The sequence below is a fragment of the Bombina bombina genome, chromosome 2 (genome assembly GCF_027579735.1).
Source record: "Bombina bombina isolate aBomBom1 chromosome 2, aBomBom1.pri, whole genome shotgun sequence".
In the NCBI taxonomy this organism is placed as follows: Eukaryota; Metazoa; Chordata; class Amphibia; order Anura; family Bombinatoridae; genus Bombina; species Bombina bombina.
Genome location: NC_069500.1, coordinates 906779263 through 906799635, shown reverse-complemented (window position 1 = coordinate 906799635; position 20373 = coordinate 906779263). Strand labels below are relative to the sequence as shown.

Below are 20373 nucleotides of genomic sequence, written 5' to 3'. Positions count from 1 at the left end.
ACCCCACAAGCTACCTAATTAACCCCTTAACTGCTGGGCATATTACAAGTGTGGTGCGCAGCAGTATTTAACGGCCTTATTATTACCAAAAAGCAACACCAAAGCCATATATGTCTGCTATTTCTGAACAAAGGGGATCCCAGAGAAGCATTTACAACCATTTGTGCCATAATTGCACAAGCTGTTTGTAAATAATTTCAGTGAGAAACCTAAAAAAATTTGTGAAAAATGTAAGTTATTTTTTTTATTTGATCGTATTTGGCGGTGAAATGGTGGCATGAAATATACCAAAATGGGCCTATATCAATAATTTGGGTTGTCTACTACACTACACTAAAGCTAAAATTAAACCTAAAAGCTCTCTACAAGCTCCCTAATTAACCCCTTCACGGCTGGGCATAATACACGTGTGGTGTGCAGCGGCATTTAGCGGCCTTCTAATTACCAAAAAGCAACGCCAAATCCATATAGGTCTGCTATTTCTGAACAAAGGGGATCCCAGAGAAGTATTTACAACCATTTATGCCATAATTGCACAAGTTGTTTGTAAATAAATTCAGCGAGAAACCTAAAGTTAGTGAAAACAATTGTGAAAAAGTCAACAATTTTTTTTATTAGATCGCATTTGGCGGTGAAAGGGTGGCATGAAATATACCAAAATGGGTCTAGATCAATGCTTTGGGATGTCTTCTAAATATAAATATATACATGTCAAGGGATATTCAGGGATTCCTGAAAGATATCAGTGTTCCAATGTAACTAGCGCTAATTTTGAAAAAAAGCGGTTTGGAAATAGCAAAGTGCTACTTGTATTTATGGCCCTATAACTTGCAAAAAAAGCAAAGAACATGTAAACATTGGGTATTTGTAAACTTGGGACAAAATTTAGAAACTATTTAGAATGGGTGTTTTTTGGTGGTTGTAGATGTGTAACAGATTTTGGGGGTAAAAGTTAGAAAAAGTGTGTTTTTTTATTCTTTCCTCATATTTTATATTTTTTTTATAGTAAATTATAAGATATGATGAAAATAATGGTATCTTTAGAAAGTCCATTTAATGGCGAAAAACGGTATATATATGTGTGGGTACAGTAAATGAGTAAGAGGGAAATTACAGCTAAACACAAACACTGCAGAAATGTAAAAATAGCCATTGTCATTAAGGGTAAGAAAATTGAAAAATGGTCCGGTCATTAAGGGGTTAAAGGGACAGTAAAGGTAAATTTAAACTTTCATGATTCGGATAGAGCATGAAATTTTAAACAACTTTCCAAATTTCTTCTGTTATCAAATTTGCTTTGTTCTCTTAGTATCTTTTATTGAAGAATAAAACTCAGGAGTGTGCACATGTCTTTAGTACTCTATGGCAGCAGTGTTTTACAACATTGTATAACAAAGCTACAAATAATGTTGCAAAACACTGCTGACATAAAGTACTAAAGACACGTGCACACTCCTGAGCTCTTATGAGCCTACCTAGTTTTATTCTTCAATTAAAGATACCAAGAGAATGAAGCAAATTTGATAACAGAAATAATTTAGAAAGTTTAAAATTGCATGCTCTATCCGAATCATGAAAATTGAATTTTGACTTTACTGTCCCTTTAAAAAAAAAAAAAAAAAAGACATCTGCAACAAAATTGCATATGCACCACATAAACCCTATTGGGAATTGACTATAAGTCCTTCTAGGTGGTCGTAAAATAATAAAAAATGGTGTAATTTCCATACTTAAAAGGTTGTTTAAGAGTTTAGAAGTGTCTAATTTTATTAACTACACCTTCCCTTTTAAGGGACATTAAACTCAAAGTTAAACCCTTCTTAACATTTTGTAATTAAGCATTTTAAAAACAATGCAATGTAAATGCATTATTTTTTGTTGGCTTTTGCAATTAATATAGGAGGTCATATACATATGTCCCTTCATTGGCTACAGCAAATGAAAATATAAACATACTTAAAGGAACATGAAACCCAAATTTTTTCTTTCATGAGTCCCATAGAGAATAGAATGTTAAACAAGATTCCAATTTACTTCTATTATTTACTTTGCTTTATTCTCTTGGTATCCTTTGTTGAAGAAATAGCAATGCACATAGGTGAGCCAATCACAAGAGGCATCTATGTGCAGCCACCAATCAGCAGCTACTAAACCTATCTAGATATGGTTTTCAATATACAAAAAGGGGGTTTGGAAGGAGAGTGTGTGTAAGAATAATACAAAAAATTTAAGTGAGAGTGTACAAATATGTGTAGAAAGACAATGTGTAATACTAAAAATGTGACGTTACAAATGAATATAAAGAAGCGAATGTATAAACAGAAGTGCTAATGTGTAACCATTGCGTGTAGATATCTAAAGGAACCAATAACCATTGCGTGTAGATATCTAAAGGAACCAATGTACAATGAGTACAATGTGTGTCAATTAAGCTTCAAACAACAAAATAAAATTGAATATTAGATGTAAAAGAGGGTATTTTACTGAATAAAAAACAAAGACAGAAATAATAGATCTATTGACCCAAATGCTTGTGGATTGTAAACAATAAAACATACAATAAAAAATATATAAAACAACACAGGTTTAAAAAACAAATGCATACACCTGTATATTTTAAAACAGAAGCTAGCAAGATTGGCCAATCTAGACAAGTCCCGGGAGAGAAAGAGCACAGTACGGGAAAAGACGCTAGTGTCTAGTTCAAAGTTCCAAAACGGTTAATCCAAATATTCATTCATGATGTTAAAAGAGGAAACTAGTCCAAGATGTCTGAGAAGACTGAAGGCGATCCAAAGGTGCATAGAAAATAACTGTGAAGGGAAAAAAGAACAAGGACTGCATACACTAAAAAATATATACAGCAGAAAAACGGTAATGCGCTTTCTGCTGTATATATTTTTTCTGCTGTATATTTTTTTAGTGTATGCAGTCCTTGTTCTTTTTTTCCTTCACAGGTATTTTCTATGCACCTTTGGATCGTCTTCAGTCTTCTCAGACGTCTTCGACTCGTTTCCTCTTTTAACATCATGAATGAATATTTGGATTAACCGTTTTGGAACTTTGAACTAGACACTAGCGTCTTTTCCCGTACTGTGCTCTTTCTCTCCTGGGACTTGTCTAGATTGGCCAATCTTGCTAGCTTCTGTTTTAAACTATACAGGTGTATGCATTTGTTTTTTAAACCTGTGTTGTTTTATATATTTTTTACTCATTGTATATTGGTTCTTTTAGATATCTACACGCAATGGTTACACATTAGCACTTCTGTTTATACATTCGCTTCTTTATATTCATTTGTAACGTCACATTTTTAGTATTACACATTGTCATTCTACACATATTTGTACACTCTCACTTAAATTTGTTATATTATTCTTACACACATTTGCACACTTTTGTTATAATTATTAATTATCATTTCTTTGCTACTGGCTAGGTTTTGTTCAGTCTCCTTTAGCCTTATTGTAGGCGCTCCTTCCAAACCCCCTTTTTGTATATTGCATTTTAAAACAAGACTATTAGGCTCTTGTTCCCATTAGAAGTGAGCGTGTGTACTTTCTTCTTTGGTGCAGTCTTCTATTTTTCTTATATTAGATATGGTTTTCAACAACAGATATCAAGAGAATGAAGCAAACTGGAAAATAGAAGTAAATTGGAAAGTTGTTTAAAATTGCACTTTCTTTCTAAATTATGAAAGAAAAAATCTGGGATTAATGTCCATTTAAAGGGTTTTCAAGGTTGTCTCTTGACTGCTTTGGATTTGCAAATGTACATTTTCCAACCGAGATGAAAGTTTTAATTCCTTTAAACTATTGCAGTGTTTAAAGGTATAGTAAACCCTAAAAATGTATTTTATTATTCAGATAGAACATACAATTTTAAACAACTTTCCAATTTAATTATATTATCAAATTTTCTTCATTCTCTTGTTATCCATTGCTGAAGGGACAGCATTGTACTACTGACAGGAAGCTGAAAATATCTATTTAGCCAATCACAGAAGACAAATGTGTGCAGGCACCAATTAGCAGCAGCTCCCACTAGTGTATGATATGTGCGTATTCATTTTATAACAAGGGATACTAAGAGAACGAAGCACACTTGAAAATAGAAGTGAATTTAAAAGTGTCTTAAAATGACATGCTCTATCTGAATCATACAAGTTTAATTTTGACTTTTCTATCCCTTTAATTGCCAATACATACTATCCTCTTAAAAGCTGATAATTAAGACTTGGAAATCTGATGATGAGCTTGCCACATTTTTCTTTCTATTACTGACAAGTGTTTTTTTCAAAATGTAAAATTATATTAAAGGTTAAGTGTATATGGTTTGAAAGCATCATCACATCATCAATATAGAATATTGACAGATCCTGTACTGGAAGCCCTTGTAGCCCCCTGAAGACAACGTTTATAAGTTCCGGCTGCTAAGTATGATATAATGCAGCTGAGTAATTCAATAATTTAGCTGAGATCAACTACTTTTAATTGTAATATTTCTCCAACAGTGCAATACTTGGTTTTATGATACACTGAGAATACAAGGACATAAAAGTTTATGTATACATGACAATCTATCTCTTTATCTATCATCTATTTGATCTATCTACAGTATCTATCTTTCTATTTATTTATCTATCAACAATTAAAGGGCTATTGTACTCGAAAAATTACATGCTCTAATTCTTTAGAGCATATAATGATATGCATGTTAAGAATAGCGACCCTGCACGTCTATGTGTTTCACCTTCATAAAAGTAGTACTTCACACTGTATAAATATTGTCATGAACACCTCATGATTTTACAATATCAGGGATACATTTTTCTTTCTTTTCTTTTTGTATCCTGTATTTCTGTCTACTAAATAAAAAAGGCAAGGTTTTTGGGACGAATGTTTTTTATTATATACATCTGGAGAGCCAGCTATAATCTGCAATCTGCTATTCTCAGGAAAATGATTTTTATGGGCCAACCAGTCAACAGAGTAACAGAAAACAGTATCTCTATCAAGACACAAACCTGAGGTTGATCAAAGATGACATTCTAGGACATAATCACTTTTATGTTACTGGATGACCAAATATGATATGTTTGGTATTAAAATAATCCTCATGATGTCACAATGGGATTGCTTATAAATGTATGTGTACTGTGTATACATAACTAAAATTATAAGTTATTCTAAAACTTCAGCCAGGGCTTGCAATGGGTTTATGGCCTGCAATAAAAAGGGATGGCTACTCTCCTTGCCCACACCCTGGAAGGGAACTGGCCTGGCAAGAAACCTGACATCAGGAAAAATAATAATTCCTTTTTTATAAAAACACACTGTGACTCTTTTTTTGTTCATAATAAATGTTCCTTTATTACGTTTTTGCCTTTGTCTAATATTTGAACCATGTTACAGAAGAGAAAAGTAATAACAGTATTATTGTTTTAGATTGATTTTTGTCCAAATATGGGATTTTGAATCTGTTAGTGTGGGTTTTTTTCTTAGGATTTCCTATATAATAATATTAATAGCAGAGATAGTTTAGTGGGGGTGACATTAAAGGGAAATTTCAACATTTTTGTGGGTCTAGTACAAATGAGAGAGTGTTTGTTAACCCTTGCACCCACTGAACTAAGTGACAGACTTGCCTGAAGTGGCTAGACTGTGACAAACTGGTTAAGGTGGAAAGGGTCGGTTAACTCTTTCTGTGACAAACTGTTGACTGTTGCAGGTTTGGTTAACCCTGTACATCACAAACATAAATATATATATATGATCAGCCATTCATTGTCTGTCCTTTCAAGCCATCCAATATAATTTAATTTGAAGCCATGTAACAGACTATGTTTACCTTTACTTAAAAGCCTGTGTTGAAGACATATCAAGATCATCATCATCCTGAGTATATATATAAAAAGAATAAAGAAGATCTTATAAGTCGAGGTGTTCTTAAGCGTCCCACATCCTCAGAAAAAGGGCAGAGATCTGTTATTGTGGAACCTATTTCATCACATTCACCATTGCCAGAACTTCCAGATGACTTAAAAGAAAAGCAGGTATGATAAAACTAGATAATATTGTTTTATATTGTTATTAATAATTGTATTTTCTTTCTTTTATTATCATGCACATTATCATCAGGTACACGAGGGGCATAAAAATCAAAATTAAAATTTCATGGTTCAGATAGAAAATTAAATATTAATAGATTTGTTAAATTACTTTTAATATTAATTTTGCTTTGCTTTCTTTGTTCATTTGGTATCCTTTGTTTAAAAGCATAACTGGGTGGACTCAGGAGTCGAAATGCACTACTGGGAGCTAGCTGATGATTGGTAGATAAACACATATGCCTTCTGTCATTGACTAACCAGATATGTTCAGGTAGACACCAGTAGTGCATTGCTGCTCTGGAGTTGACTTTAACTAGTTGTTTAACCCCATATGCAAGCAATAGGGCAATAAAAAAATGTTCCAACACATTAAAGAATTTTCGTTTTGCACTTTTTTGTCCCTAAGTTTGTATTGGCATTAATGATTTACCACAACGAGAGGCAATAAGATGTAACACACACACATATATATATATATATACACAGGTGGCCCTCGTTTTACAACGGTTCAATTTACACCGTTTCAGAATAACAACCTTTTTTTCCAGTCATGTGACTGCTATTGAAAAGCATTGAGAAGCAGTGCATTTATTAAAATAGCCAGTAGGTGGAGTTGTCCGCTTGTGTTGCAGCAAAGCCAAGCAAGCTGAAATTAATCAGTTTAACCAGACCTGAGCTATCAAGCAGATTTCAAAGGAACAAGATCTTCCTGTCTATAAATCAGTCCAGATTGGAATGCATAGAAAGAACTGTTTGCAGAAAAATGCAAGTGAAGTCTGTGTTGTGTGATTATTTTATTAGGTTTATAATGCTGTTTAGCAAATGTTTTTGTTCGTTTAACTTAGTTTAATTATATATATAATATAATATATATTCTGTGTTGTGTGATTATTTTATTAGGTTTATAATGCTGTTTAGCATTTAAAGTCTTCATTTCAATGCTTTAAAAATAATGTATTAGGTGTTACTTATGACAATTTTGAGAGGGGCCTGGAACCTATCTCCCTCACTTCCCATTGACTTACATTATAAACTGGGTTTCAATTTACAACGGTTTCGATTTACAACCATTCCTTCTGGAACCTAACCCGGTGTAAACTGAGGGCTACCTGTATATATATATATAATATATATATATATATATATATATATATATATATATATATATATATATATATATTATATATATATATATACTGTATATATGATGTCCATTTAATGTGCATCTTCTTATCTTCTTGAATTGTCCTTTTTGATGGGGTTTATGCAATCTGCTACAGTTAAGTTGTTTTCACTATGGATGGTGCAAGTGGATTAAAGGGACATTTTATAAGCTTATTATTGAGGTTATTCCCTGCCTCCCTGTAGTCATGGGTGCCACTATGTTGAAATCTAGTTTTTACTGCGCCTCAATGCTGGTTTGTTTTCAAATGTGCAGCAATTCTCCTTCAGATACCTGCAGTGTAACCTAAGTTCCAAAATGAGGGCAGAACCATGACACTTTTTAGTGTTTAATGTTCCTTTAAATTACAGAAAAAGCAGGCATAACAAATAATTAAAGTGCATTGAAAGTTTTTTTTTTGCCTATGCATAATTAAACATTTTATGGTTAAATAAAGAACTCCAACCATATGTTTAGTGCTCCATATTTACTATATTACTCTGCAGTGAAACCTAGGTTCCAAAATGGCAGCACATGTAATTAGAGGGCAGTGTATTAAATTTATTTAGTGTTTAATGTCCCTTTTCAAAGAGAAGTACCTTACAATGGAGAATGAAAGACCATACTGTACGTTGGAAGTGGTTGAGTTGTATCATATGATCTTTTCAACAATGGTAACATCACTCCAAGGTTTAGGCCACTCCCAGTAGTAGTGGTTGTGGCCCGGGGAAGACTGTGTAGTTACGAGCAAGAGAGGGAAATATTTTTTCTTTTTTCATAATTTTTATGTAAAGTGATATATTGATTTTAGTGGTATCTTTCTAACTTTCCTAAATTTATGATGATTTATTCTATCTACACTGTTAAAACATAAAAGAAATTTTGGATATTTTGTTATCCTGTGCAGATTTGTCATTATTTTCTTGATACAATGGGGTAGATTTATAAAATGTTGTAGCGGATCATGTCCGTCTGTCAGCATTTATCATTGCACAAGCATTTCTGGTGAAATGCTTGTGCAATGCGGCCCCCTGCACATTTGCGGCCAATCGGCCACTAGCAGGAAGTGTCAATCATTCCGATCGTATCCGATCGGGATGATTGCTGTCCGCCACCTCAGAGGTGACAGATGAGTTAAGGAGCAGCGGTCTTACGATCGTTGCTTCTTAAGATTCAAGCGGACCTGCAACTTCGGGGTAGATTACAGCATCCGCTGCTTGGTAAATCTACCCCCATGTGTTCTTTTAAACACAATGTTGTATTGTTATATTGCAAATTTATGGCTTATTTTGTATGAGATTTTGTTGAAATTGTCATATAAAAGAATCATACAGCACAAAGTTTTCTATCTTGTGGGGATCTATCCTATTGAATGCTGGTAGAGAGGTATAAGAGTTTTTGTAAAGGTTCGGGTTATGACAGGCTGAGTAGGAATTGCAGAGAAGGAAGGAGACAGACTAAACCAATTATAAAATTGTGTCTTCATTAGATTAAACTATATAATTTGAGATATTATAAAAACTAGCAATGACATTTATGTTTGCAAGACATGAGCAATAACAAGACAAGTTCAGAGCTGGTCAGATTTTATTAATGGATTCAAAGCTGCAGTAGATATTCATAGTCTAGACAAGGGATCAGTATTATTTCCAAAAGGTTGTTAGAATCCAGGCAGCACATGACTAAATATGGCCACTAGAGCACACTTCAGTTGTGACTTTTATATCGCTTTTAGTTTAATGTCTATTTCTTTATTGTGTACAATGATTTTAAAGGAGCAGTGAACTCCATTTTGTTATGCATTTGTAAGTAGTTTATTTTAAAAGGTTTACATGTAATACTGCAGATAGAACTATGATTCTTTCTAATCACACCATGAGTCCACAGATCATCATCAATTACTGTTGGAAATATCACTCCTGGCCAGCAGGAGGAGGCAAAGAGCACCACAGCAAAGCTCTTAAGTATCACTTCCCTACCAACAACCCCCCAGTCATTCTCTTTGCCTGTAGTGCAAGGAGGTGGTAAAGTTTAGGTGTCTGTTGTGAAGTTTTCTTCAATCAAGATTTATTATTTTTAAAGCAGAGTAAACTTACTCTGATCTTTATTGGGGTCTAGCCTTAGTCCACGTCAGTCTCTTCGTTAGGGCAGTGGTGGCTTTTGAGCACTTGAGAAGTTGTGGGGTACAATCCTCACTGCATTTTCTCAAGAATCTGCTGCACTATCCAGAAAGCCTGAGTAGGTTTACTCAGTTTCTTTCTTTTTTCACAGGTCCATGTGAGGTGCTGCACCCTCTCAAACCAGGTGAGCTGTCCTGCTGCCGGATAGCATTTTCAGATAAGTGCCATTTTAATTTTCTTTTACAAAGGAGAATACTGGCACTTGTTAAAGCTAAGGGCTGTCTTGTAAAAAAATGGGACTTTATTTTTAAGACCTTCATGTTTGGGGTTTATTTAAGGCAATTTTGAGCATTGAGACTGTAAGGAGAGGGATTCATGGTGGCTCAGTAAGTATGTCTGTTCCTACAGACTTTAACTTTTTTTATTTTTTTGGGTCATAAAAATGTCACTGTTTTAAGCCGTTTTTCGGCAATAAGGGCTCTGTAACCCTATGACCACTCCGTAATTGAAAGGGGAGGGTCCTTGTTGAAGCGTTTTTTCTTTTGGGCGCACTTCAGTGCGACTGTACAGAGCTGCGTACTTGTGACGTTGTAGTCGGTTGCTCTGATCTCCGTTTTCTCTGCGCTGCTGTTTTTCAAGTCCGATTGTCTTTTCTGTGAGGGTAGCCACTCCGTGAGCTGCAAGACAGGTAGGCACCTCAGTAAAGCTACTGAGGTGTATAGATAGCATGAGGTCTGTTTGGTTTGTTACGCTAACACACAATTTATTTAAAGACAAAGTACACTTTTATTTTTTTAAATAAAGATTATTTTCACTTTATCCTTTTTTATTACATATGATGGATCAAGAGGCCTTTTCCAAACCATTATCCCAGGCAAAGTTTGCTGCTTGTCAGTTATGCTTTGGGCTCTCAGGTGGAACACCCAGTTCCTTTTTTTCCCTCATGCATTGAGAGAACTTTAAGTTTATAGAGATAAAATATTTGACCATGAGCCACCATTATCCCAGACAAATGCTGTTCAGGTGTCTCCTGTAGTAGATATGCCGCAGCTTTCTCCTCAAGCGTCCCAACCTTTTCAGTCTCCACATACAGTGCCCTATGTTTCCTCTGATAATCCTGTAGGATTTTTCTCTACAAGACATTGCTTCCCAGGTATCCCCTTGTGGTATCTGAGGCCTTGTCAGCTTTTGCCATGTTGCAGGGAAGGCGTAAAAGGAAATTTAAGGAAACAGTTAGTAAGGGTTTCTGATCAAGTTGAGGCTATCCAGGGTGTCCCTTCCCATAAACCTTAGGAAGAAGACATGTCGGTAGTGTCTGAGGGAGAAATCCCAGACTCTGAGAGGTAAGTCCTTCTTCTTCTGATGCTGGGAATTTCATCCAGATGTGTTTTCCAGCTTGACCCTCAAGTGGGGCAGCCGAGTTGGATGTCATGGCTTCTCTCGTCAGAATGCCAAACTGCTGAGATACGGCTCGAGGTCAAGGGATCCGCAGCATTTCTGATAGATGCTCTGGCAGTTCCTTGGAACTTCAGTCTAGCATACCTGTTTCCTCCGTTTGCTCTCCTTCCAAGAGTCATTGCTCGAATCAAGAGCAGGTGAGGGCGTCTGTAATTCTAATAGCCCCGGCGTGGCCTCAAAGGATTTTTTTTTTTTTTAATTTTCAAAGAGCTTTATTGTGAATATTGGAAATTGCAGAAACAATAAACAAACTTAAATCCTCCTATTCACACCAACAAAAGGCAGAGTGTACACAATCAGGAGGTATATAATCAGAACATCATCTGATATACAGTGTTTACCATACAATAATGCGTTATAGTACATGGACTATGAGGTCCTTATAATGTCCAAAATGTGAGAAATCAACCTTGTAAGACAAAAATTATGTTACACAATGAGAAACGTTATGTTTGAGTTACCAACATATTCAAATAGATATTTAAGTCAAAACAGAAAAAACAATGGCCAATATATTGCATTGGTAGGAATCTACATAGTTTTCCAAGAGATAAAACTTCTAAATGATAAACTTTGATAATGATACCAGGTGGGGTTAGGGAAAAAGGATTCTAGGGGGGGGGGAGGGGGAAAACATATAGTGAAAGGTAGGGAGACGGGAAGGGGATGACATACAGGGGCCAAGGCTAAGGCATCTTCTGATTTTGAGATTGAGTATTAGCGTTTATGTACAAATTGTAGATGCAACTATCTGGCTCAAACTTCCTCCTAAATATTTTAGGCAAGCGGTACATACACATCTAATTGGGAAATGATTATGATTATATGTAGTGAGGGGTTTGTTGCCAGTGATCCACTCCGATAGCAGCCACAGGCGGGGTGAGAATGCACAATATATAAAAGAAAAAAGGGAGGGAAAAGGAAGGGAAGGGAAAAGGGAGGGAAGGGGAGAGGGAGCAGAAACACAGTGTGAGAGGATGTGAGGAAGGGGCACCGGACAAGAACCTTACTTCAGGGATACTCTAATGACTGTTCAGTGGCAAGGGGGCAGGGCAGGAAGCATACCTGCTTTATTTTTTCCAGCCCTCGTCCCAGGTAGCGGAACCAAGGCTTCCCAGATTTTCAATACAGATCTCCCTTATTCAGGCTGAAGTAGAAACCTCTTTGCATATTTGGCAAAGAATTTAATTATCTTTCGACAACCTTTGCCAAGTTGGGGGGCGTGTGTTGTTTCCATGATCTTGCTATGGAGAATTTCATACCAGCGAAGACAAATATGATCAGTCTAGATTGCAGGTTGGGAATTTTAGGGTGGGAATATGTTGAAGAGGACAATCTCAGGTCTCTGGGGGAGAGTCACTCTGATCATTTTACAAAGTTGAAACACTTCCTTCCAGCAGGGATCAAGAGCAGGGCAGCTCTTGATCGGAGATCGAGCCCCTCTCTCCACAGTTTCGCCAGCACAAAGGTGGTAGGTCGGGAAAACATCCGTGACAGTCTAGCAAGGGTATAGTACCATAGGATTTTCATATAGGATTCAATGGAGTAAGCACAATGTAGAGTTTTTTTTGTTAGAGTGATGGCTCGATGTAAGTCCATGTCGCTGATTGTTAAGAGCCATGTCATGCTCCCAGGCCCTTAAATGCCAAATTCTGTCTGTGTTAGTAGAGGACTGTATCATCGCATAGTGTCATGACAGGGTCTTGGGGATCGTTGTTTTCATTATCCATAGTTTTTTTCCATGAGGTTAAGGCTCGGCATTCTAATTTGGGGGAAACCCCAAGAAATGAGAAGATCATATAATCTCGTGTATTCGAACCTGAACCATAAGGGTGAATCAGGAACAATGGAGGAGACCTTTTGGGCGGAGTCAAGGCCTCAGGTGCGTATAAATTGTGAGACCGTCAGCAAGTTCCATTTTTTCCACTGAGAACTATGCATGTCAGGAAGTGTGGCCATCAGGCCCTGGATGGAATGAATTGGAGAAGGGTGGGGAGAAATTTCCGCCATATGTCTAAGGGATTGCCAGGTAATTAAGTTTATAATCAAATTGCTGATCTTTAACTTGCCCAACCTGTATATTGGAATCCAGGAATATCCATTAAACCAATGTCAGCAGGCAGACTAGAACCCTCTATAATCCTTCCATCACTGTGGGTTCGCCCTTGTCAGCCCACAAAAAAATATGTGTCAGACGGGATACCTCATATTATACAAGGATACTGGGCATGAGCTATGCCCCCTTGATCAAAATGTTTTGCAATATTTTTGCAGCTATCCTAGGTCTAGAAGACCCCCAGATGTATCTCTGGAAGAAGACTGAAATTTGCTTAGTAACCCTCTAGAGAGGTTAAGTGGTAAACACCTAAAATAGTAGAGGAGCTTAGGGAGAACCGACATTTTTCAACGATGCAATCCTTCCCAGCCAAGATATCTCTCTGGAATTCCAGAGTTTAGGAGGGTAGATATATCCTGAACAAGAAATTGTAATTCTTATCGACCACTAACCTAGATTCGGTCCAAGCCTGCAGTCCCAGATGCTTAATAGTATCAGCAGCCCATTGGAAGGAGTAGGGTCGTTTGCAGAATCTCCAATTGAAATGCAGGCAAGTGGATAGGCAGTGCCTCAGTTTAATTTTGTATTAACTACACTTCCTGAAATACTCGATTATATCAAACACCTCAGGGAGAGAACCCAATGGGATTAGATAAAAAGATGGTGACATCATCGGCAAGAGAGCGATCTGCTCCTCTGACCCTCTGAATGCCACCCCTGTAATTTTTGTGGAATTCCGTATGGCCTGGTCCAGGGGGCTCGATAGCCAATACAAAAATTAGGGGAGAAAGGGGGGCACCCATGTCTAGTGCCATTTGTGATAGAGAATTCAGGTGAGGAGAAACCAAGTCCCCTGACCACAGCCAGCCTCGCAGGATTTGGTATGCAGACCTAGTGGAAATGTCATCTCTTCCACCTTGGAGACTTCCGCTGAGGGAAGGACCTTCTACTTCAGGGTCCCTTCCTTCATCCAAATCTCATTTCTCTGAAGCTGACTGCTTGGAGATTGAACGCTTAGTTTTGGTCTAAGTGAGGGTTTCCCGGAATCGGTCTTTGAGACCTTGATTCAGGCTCGTAAGCCTGTGACTAGAAGGATTTACCATAAAATATGGAGTAATTATCTGTACTGGTGTGAATCCAAAGGTTTTTTCGTGGAGTAAAGTCAGGATTCCCAGGAGTTTGTCCTTTCTCCAGGAGGGTCTGGAGAAAGGGTTTGTCAGCGAGTACCTTGAAGGGTCAAATATCTGCCTTGTCTATTTTATTGCATAAGCCTCTGGCAGATGTACCAGATGTACAATCCTTTTGTCAGGCCTTGTCAGAATCAGGCCTGTGTTTAAACCTGTTACTCCTCCCTGGAGTCTTAACCTTGTTCCTAAAGTCCTTCAGTAGGCTCTGTTTGAGGCCTATGCATTCCTTAGATATTAAGATGTTATCTTGGAAGGTTTTGTTTCTTGTTGCCATTTTTTCTGCTCGTAGAGTTTCTGAGCTCTCTGCGTTACAGTATGATTCCTCTTACCTTATCTTTTCATTCTGATAAGGTGGTTCTACCTACTAAGTTAGGTTTCCTTCCCAAGGTTGTTTTGGATAGGAATATTAATCAGGAAATTGTTGTTCCTTCCTTGTGTCCTAATCCTTCTTCTCATAAGAAGCGTGCATTGAAATTCTACTTACAGGCAACTAAGGGGCAACTAAGGATTTTCGCCAGTCTTCTGCTTTGTTTGTCTGTTTCTCTGGGAAATGCAAGGGTCAGAGAGCTACGGCTACTTCTCTTTCACTCTGATTAAAAAGTATAATTTGTTTGGCCTATGAGACTGCTGGTCAGCAACCTCCTGAGAAGATCACAGCTCATTCCACAAGGACTGTCTCTTCTTCCAGGGCTTTCAAAAATGAAGCTTCTGTAGAGCAGATTTGCAAGGGCTGCGAATTGGTCATCTTTGCATACTTTTTCCAAATTCTATAAGTTTGATACTTTTGCCTCGGCCGAGGCTTCCTTTGGGAGAAAGGTTCTTCAAGCAGTGGTGCCTTCTGTTTATGTTACCTGTCTTGTCCCTCCCTAATCATCTGTGTCCTCTAGTTTGGGTATTGATTTCCAACAGTAATTGATGATGATCCGTGGACTCACCGTGTCATTAGAAAGAAAGCAGAATTTATGCTTACCTGATAAATTTCTTTTTTCTTGACACGGTAAGTCCACGGCCCACCCTGTTTTTCAGACAGTTTTTGTTATATAAACCTCAAGCCACCTCTGCACCTTGTGTTGCTTTCTTTATCTTCTTTCCCTTTGGTCGAATGAGTCGGGAATTATGGGTCGGGAAGTTATATTTAACAGCTTTGCTGTGGTGCTCTTTGCCTCCTCCTGCTGGCCAGGAGTGATATTCCCAACAGTAATTAATGATAATCTGTGGACTCACCATGTCAAGAAAGAAATACATTTATCAGTTAAGCATAAATTTTGTTTTCTGCAGACATTTCTCTATCCATTCCAATCTTTACCATGGGGGCGTGGCTAACAATTCACAATGTACAGGTGTCCTGCTTCTTTATTGGTTTGACAAAGTGTAGCCATTTTATGAACTAAGGCATTGTGAACTGACTGTGCTGCAAAAAGAGAACTTTACATCTCATGTTTTTAATCTAAAAATACATAGTAGTAAAATAGGAGTTTTATGTCCATTTAAAAGGGACACTGAACCCAAATTTTTTCTTTTGTGATTCAGATAGAGCTTGCAATTTTAAGCAACTTTCTAATTTACTCCTTTTATCAATTTTTCTTCATTCTCTTGGTATGTTTATTTGAAAAGCAAGAATGTCAGTTTAGATGCCGGCCCATTTTTGGTGAACAACCTGGGTTGTCCTTGTTGATTGGACAGCACCAATTAACAAGTGCTGTCTATGATTCTGAACCCAAAAAATGCTGGCTCCTTAGCTTAGATGCCTTCTTTTTCAAGTAAAGATAGAAAGAGAACGAATAAAACTTGAAAATAGGAGGTAAATTAGAAAGTTGCTTAAAATTGCATGGTCTATGTGAACCAGGAAAGAAAAAATTTGGGTTCAGTGTCCCTTTAACCATTTTTCACAAAGTAACGTTCTACAAGAAAATTTTTGTATAAGCTTATCAGAGCAAGTGAATAATTTTTATTAAATGGACACTGAAGTCAAAATAAACTTTTATGATTCAGATAGAGCAGCAGTTTTAAGACAATTTCCAATTTACTTCCATTATTAAATTTTGCACAGTTTTTTATGTTCACACTTTCTGGGTAACAAGATTCTACTGAGCATTTGCACAAGGTCACAGGGTATACGTATACTAGTCTGTGATTGGCTGATGTCTGTCACAGGATTCAGGGGGCGGAAAATGGGAGAAAAAATAAATTTGTCAGAAAAAATTCTACTGCTCATTTGAAGTGCATCATCTTTTTATTATGCACTTGTTAATTATGTAATCTACTTCATTGAGTGGTCCTTTAACCCTTTCTCCATTGTCTTTTAGACACAGTTGGACTACAGTAGAACTATATCTCCTACACCTCCAAAACAACCACGTACCATTCTACCAAGAACAAGCTCAAAAAGACGACTTTCCTCTCCACCATCATATTCTTTTGAGACTGCAGAGAATGTCATTAAGGCAGATATCAGAAATCCTTTAGATATCATCAAAATTATAAAAGAAAGTAAGAGCTTAGGATTCCTTTATATGACTCCTGCAGTTCCCAAGTCTTCAATTGATTATGACCCATATAACTTAAGGTCAGTATCAAAATGTGCTTTTTCTGTCAGTCGTTAAGTGGATTTTACATTGACACTTAGGGTTCCATTTATCAAGCTGCGGATGCCCTTCCAGCATCGGAGGAACAAAGTTACAGAGGGATGGTCCTGTGGGTTTTTCTGGGTGGGTCATAGCATGTAAGGGTAGGTCATGGGTGGGGCTGAGCTAGTCCCAGAACATAGAGTAATATGATATATCAGCGCTAAGATATACCTTAAGCTGTGAATCACAAAAGGGGTCTAACCAGTCCCCTCAAAAGAACAGAGACTAAAAAACGGGATTAGTGATCACAGCGCCAAAAAGGCTAAAAGGTATGTACACACAAACGTATAGGAGGACTAGATAGATTTTATAGATTTTATTCGATACAGAATGGTATAAAAACAATGCTGGTTTGAATAATAAAAAACGGTAAATCTGATTCTCTTCTTGGAGGTTTAAAAAGGCAAATTAGCCGGCTACTAGAGAAAATTGTTACATTAACTCCGCTGGCAACAATGTTAAAATAACTCAAAATAATACAACATAGTACCTAAAAACAGCCGTTCAATTAGACCCTGTCCCAAAAAGGATTGGGTGGACTAGGGTATAATTATCTTTTAGTGGGCACGGTCAGAATTCACTATTGATTCAAACCTTTGAATAATGGCAGCAATTTTTATTGGTGACACTATTTAAAAGGCTATAGAGCTGATAAATAAAGTGCTAAAAAATGGAGCACAGTAGATGTCAGTGAAGCTATGGATCCATAACTATAAATTGGTCGCAGTAAAGATTAAAAAATGAGAGTGCTTGACAGAAGCCGCACTCTAATTGGAATCTATGACAATGACCCCTGGCTACAAGGGTTGCTGCGATACCGAAGAAAGTAGAATATATAACACAAGGAGGTGAGTGTAAACTACAGAGAAATACCAAATAGCAATGCAAAATAATAATAACAGGGGTAACACAGATCTGTACAATAGTGGGATCGTGAAACAAGTGTGTGCAACAATTATGTGCAAATGCAAAAATTCAAAAATCAAAAATTCAAAAATCAAAAATGCTAACAATAATACCACATTCTTGTGCAATAATAAAAGGTAAAAAAGTAAAAAATGTGCAAAGAGGAAAAATGGTGACAAGGAGCACTGCTGGGAGGAACAAAAATATGTGCTTGAGCAATGTCAGTGAAAAATCTGTGCATTAACGCTAGGAAAATCCAGATAAACTCCTGCTGTTGTTTAGAAAAGCTCCTGCTGTTGTAAGGAAAAAAAATTTTTGAAAATTAAAACGTTCGTGGTGGCTAAGTATGTTAGTGAAAAAATATATAAACAACCTCAAAATCCAAAATAAACCAAAAAGTCAGTTAAAGCAAAAATTATTCCACTGTGAGTTTTATTCCCTGTGAAAAAAGTTTTTTGATTGCTGAAGAAGGATCGTCCAAAGGAATCCTTTGGGGAACTCAGCTGGGTCTGTAAAATATCGATGATCCCTAAAATCAAGAATAAAACATAGTGTAGCAGAATTTTTAAAAAAAGAATAATCAGAAAGATGCTTACCAATGGGCTGTCTACGCGTTTCGGTCCTTACAAGACCTTTTTCAAGACTGATTCACTGGTAAGCTGAGCATCTTTATATAGGCCTACTGATATTGTGACCGGAAATTGCTTAGTCTACTTCCGGTTTTCCGCTATTAATATTAACTCTTAGATTTTTATTTGAAGTATCTGTTTATTTATTAGGCAGTTAGTGTATTCATTTCAGTTGGTTGATAATATTATATATATCCTTAATACTCAGTGGCATTTTGTTTTATTCACATCGATATCCTGATGTCACTTCCGGTTGATCATACCAGGTGTAAACAAGCCCGGTGTTACTTCCGGTTGTTTATTAGTTGCTAAGGGCGAACATGGTGACACTTCCGGTTGTTATTTGAGTTGTCTAGAAATTGTTACATTTCTACTTTATGCTAGAACATAGTTTATCGAGTAAACCAGTAATAGCGTAATCGTGGTTATGTCCTTAAAGGGACCCAAAAAAAACAACATAATTTATTAATACAAAATACACTTACGGGATTACAAGAAAACATTTTTTTTAAAAAGACTTTTCTTATAATAGAAAAAAACGAAAACGAAAAAACATAAAAGTATTAAAAATATAAAAAATCAATAAAACATAAACCAAACCAATCATATGTCAGAGATTTCAGGGATCTAGCCTGAATATTACCATAATGCGCTTAGTAGCATCGGATATTAGTTTTACAAATAGATGAAAAATGAGACCCAATGGGTCTTAAAAAACGGTGGCGAAAAGGGGAACTTTATCTTGCCTATGATTTATGCGTCTCCAGATCACATTGTGGTGGTGTTGTTAAACAAACTGGTCCGCAAACAAAGATATAATATCCTTCGTTAATAAACATCTAAAATTATAATGATATTAATTGTAGTACAACTTCTTTATTTCACTCACTCTATCATTTTCAGGTAGAGTCCATTTATTTACGGAACGTCAGTGCTCTCAGTCTAGTTCTTGAGTTGTTTTTATGGCTCTAGTTGTTGTTTTATGGTTGTAAGAACCTATCTAACTTGTGTACAGAGATCACAATCAGGAGATTAGTTCTTATCTCAGATAGTTGTTACTCCTTAGAGAACATCAGTTCTGATCTATGGCTAAAGATGGTATAGCCAATAAAACCTTATATCTCCATAATTATTGGAGATTTGTTGCCCTAGTTTCTGAGATTGAATTTCGAGGGTTTCAAAAGTGGCTAAGTGGTTGCATTCTCTATCTATGCGTAAATAATCTTAGATTCTAGATGGTAATGTTGTTCTTAGTGGGATTAAAGTGCTAGACTGATATTTTTGTTTGGAGGGCCGTTAATTAGCAGTCAGATCATGATTCTATAAGTTGTGTCATGTACTTAAAATATTTGTCTTAGTAAAGGTTAATGTAAATTCAATTCCGTAGTGTGGTTGATGGTCATTTCAATCTTACGAGTTCTGATTTATAGGTGAGGTTCTCGAGGTGGTTTCAGTGTGGTATTATATATGAGAGGGGAACAAAAAGTCATAATCGTATAGTCTGGTATTGATTGCATCTGATCACATAGGTTAACTCAGTTATATAGATAAGTCAGGTCCTCTCTGTTATTCAGACCTTTCGGATGAAGGCAGTCCATTAGAAAGATCCATTTGGATTCAGCTTTGAGGAGGGTCTTTTCAAAATCCCCTCCTCTCCAATTTCTTATCACTTTCTGTATGCCCATAAATTTCATCTCTTGTGTTTTGCCATTATGTTTGGTGTCAAAATGTTTGTAAAGAATCGTGTCTTTGTCCTTTTTTTCTATTAGACGAATATGCTCTCTTAACCTGTCTCTGAGGCTTCTTGAAGTCTGGCCGATATACTGAAGGCCGCAGGAACATTCTATGAGGTAGATGATGCCTGTATCTTGACATCTGATGAGGTCCTTGATCTTAAATTCTTCTCCAGTCTGCGTTGATTTAAACTTCTTTGTTTTAGTTCCTCTTTTACAGGCTTTGCAGCTTAGGCACGGGAAGAAACCTTTAATTGGTTCTCCTTGTAGACTTTGTATGCTAGGTTTTTTCTTTTTTAGCAGGCTTGGTGCTAGTCTGTTTTTCAGATTTCCTGTTTTCTTATACACAACCAAGCTTTGTGTCATCTACCTCATAGAATGTT

General features: G+C 36.7%; 1 protein-coding gene across 1 annotated transcript in view; it reads left to right on the top strand.

Moving 5' to 3' along the window:
• Positions 1-20373, top strand: part of DNAH6 (dynein axonemal heavy chain 6) — a 482313-nt gene that overhangs the window by 2986 nt on the left and 458954 nt on the right. Inside the window, exons 2-3 of the mRNA XM_053703293.1 lie at positions 5864-6055; positions 16402-16661. Of these exons, the coding sequence (XP_053559268.1) occupies positions 5864-6055; positions 16402-16661 (452 nt within the window). The remainder of the gene's footprint in view (positions 1-5863; positions 6056-16401; positions 16662-20373) is intronic.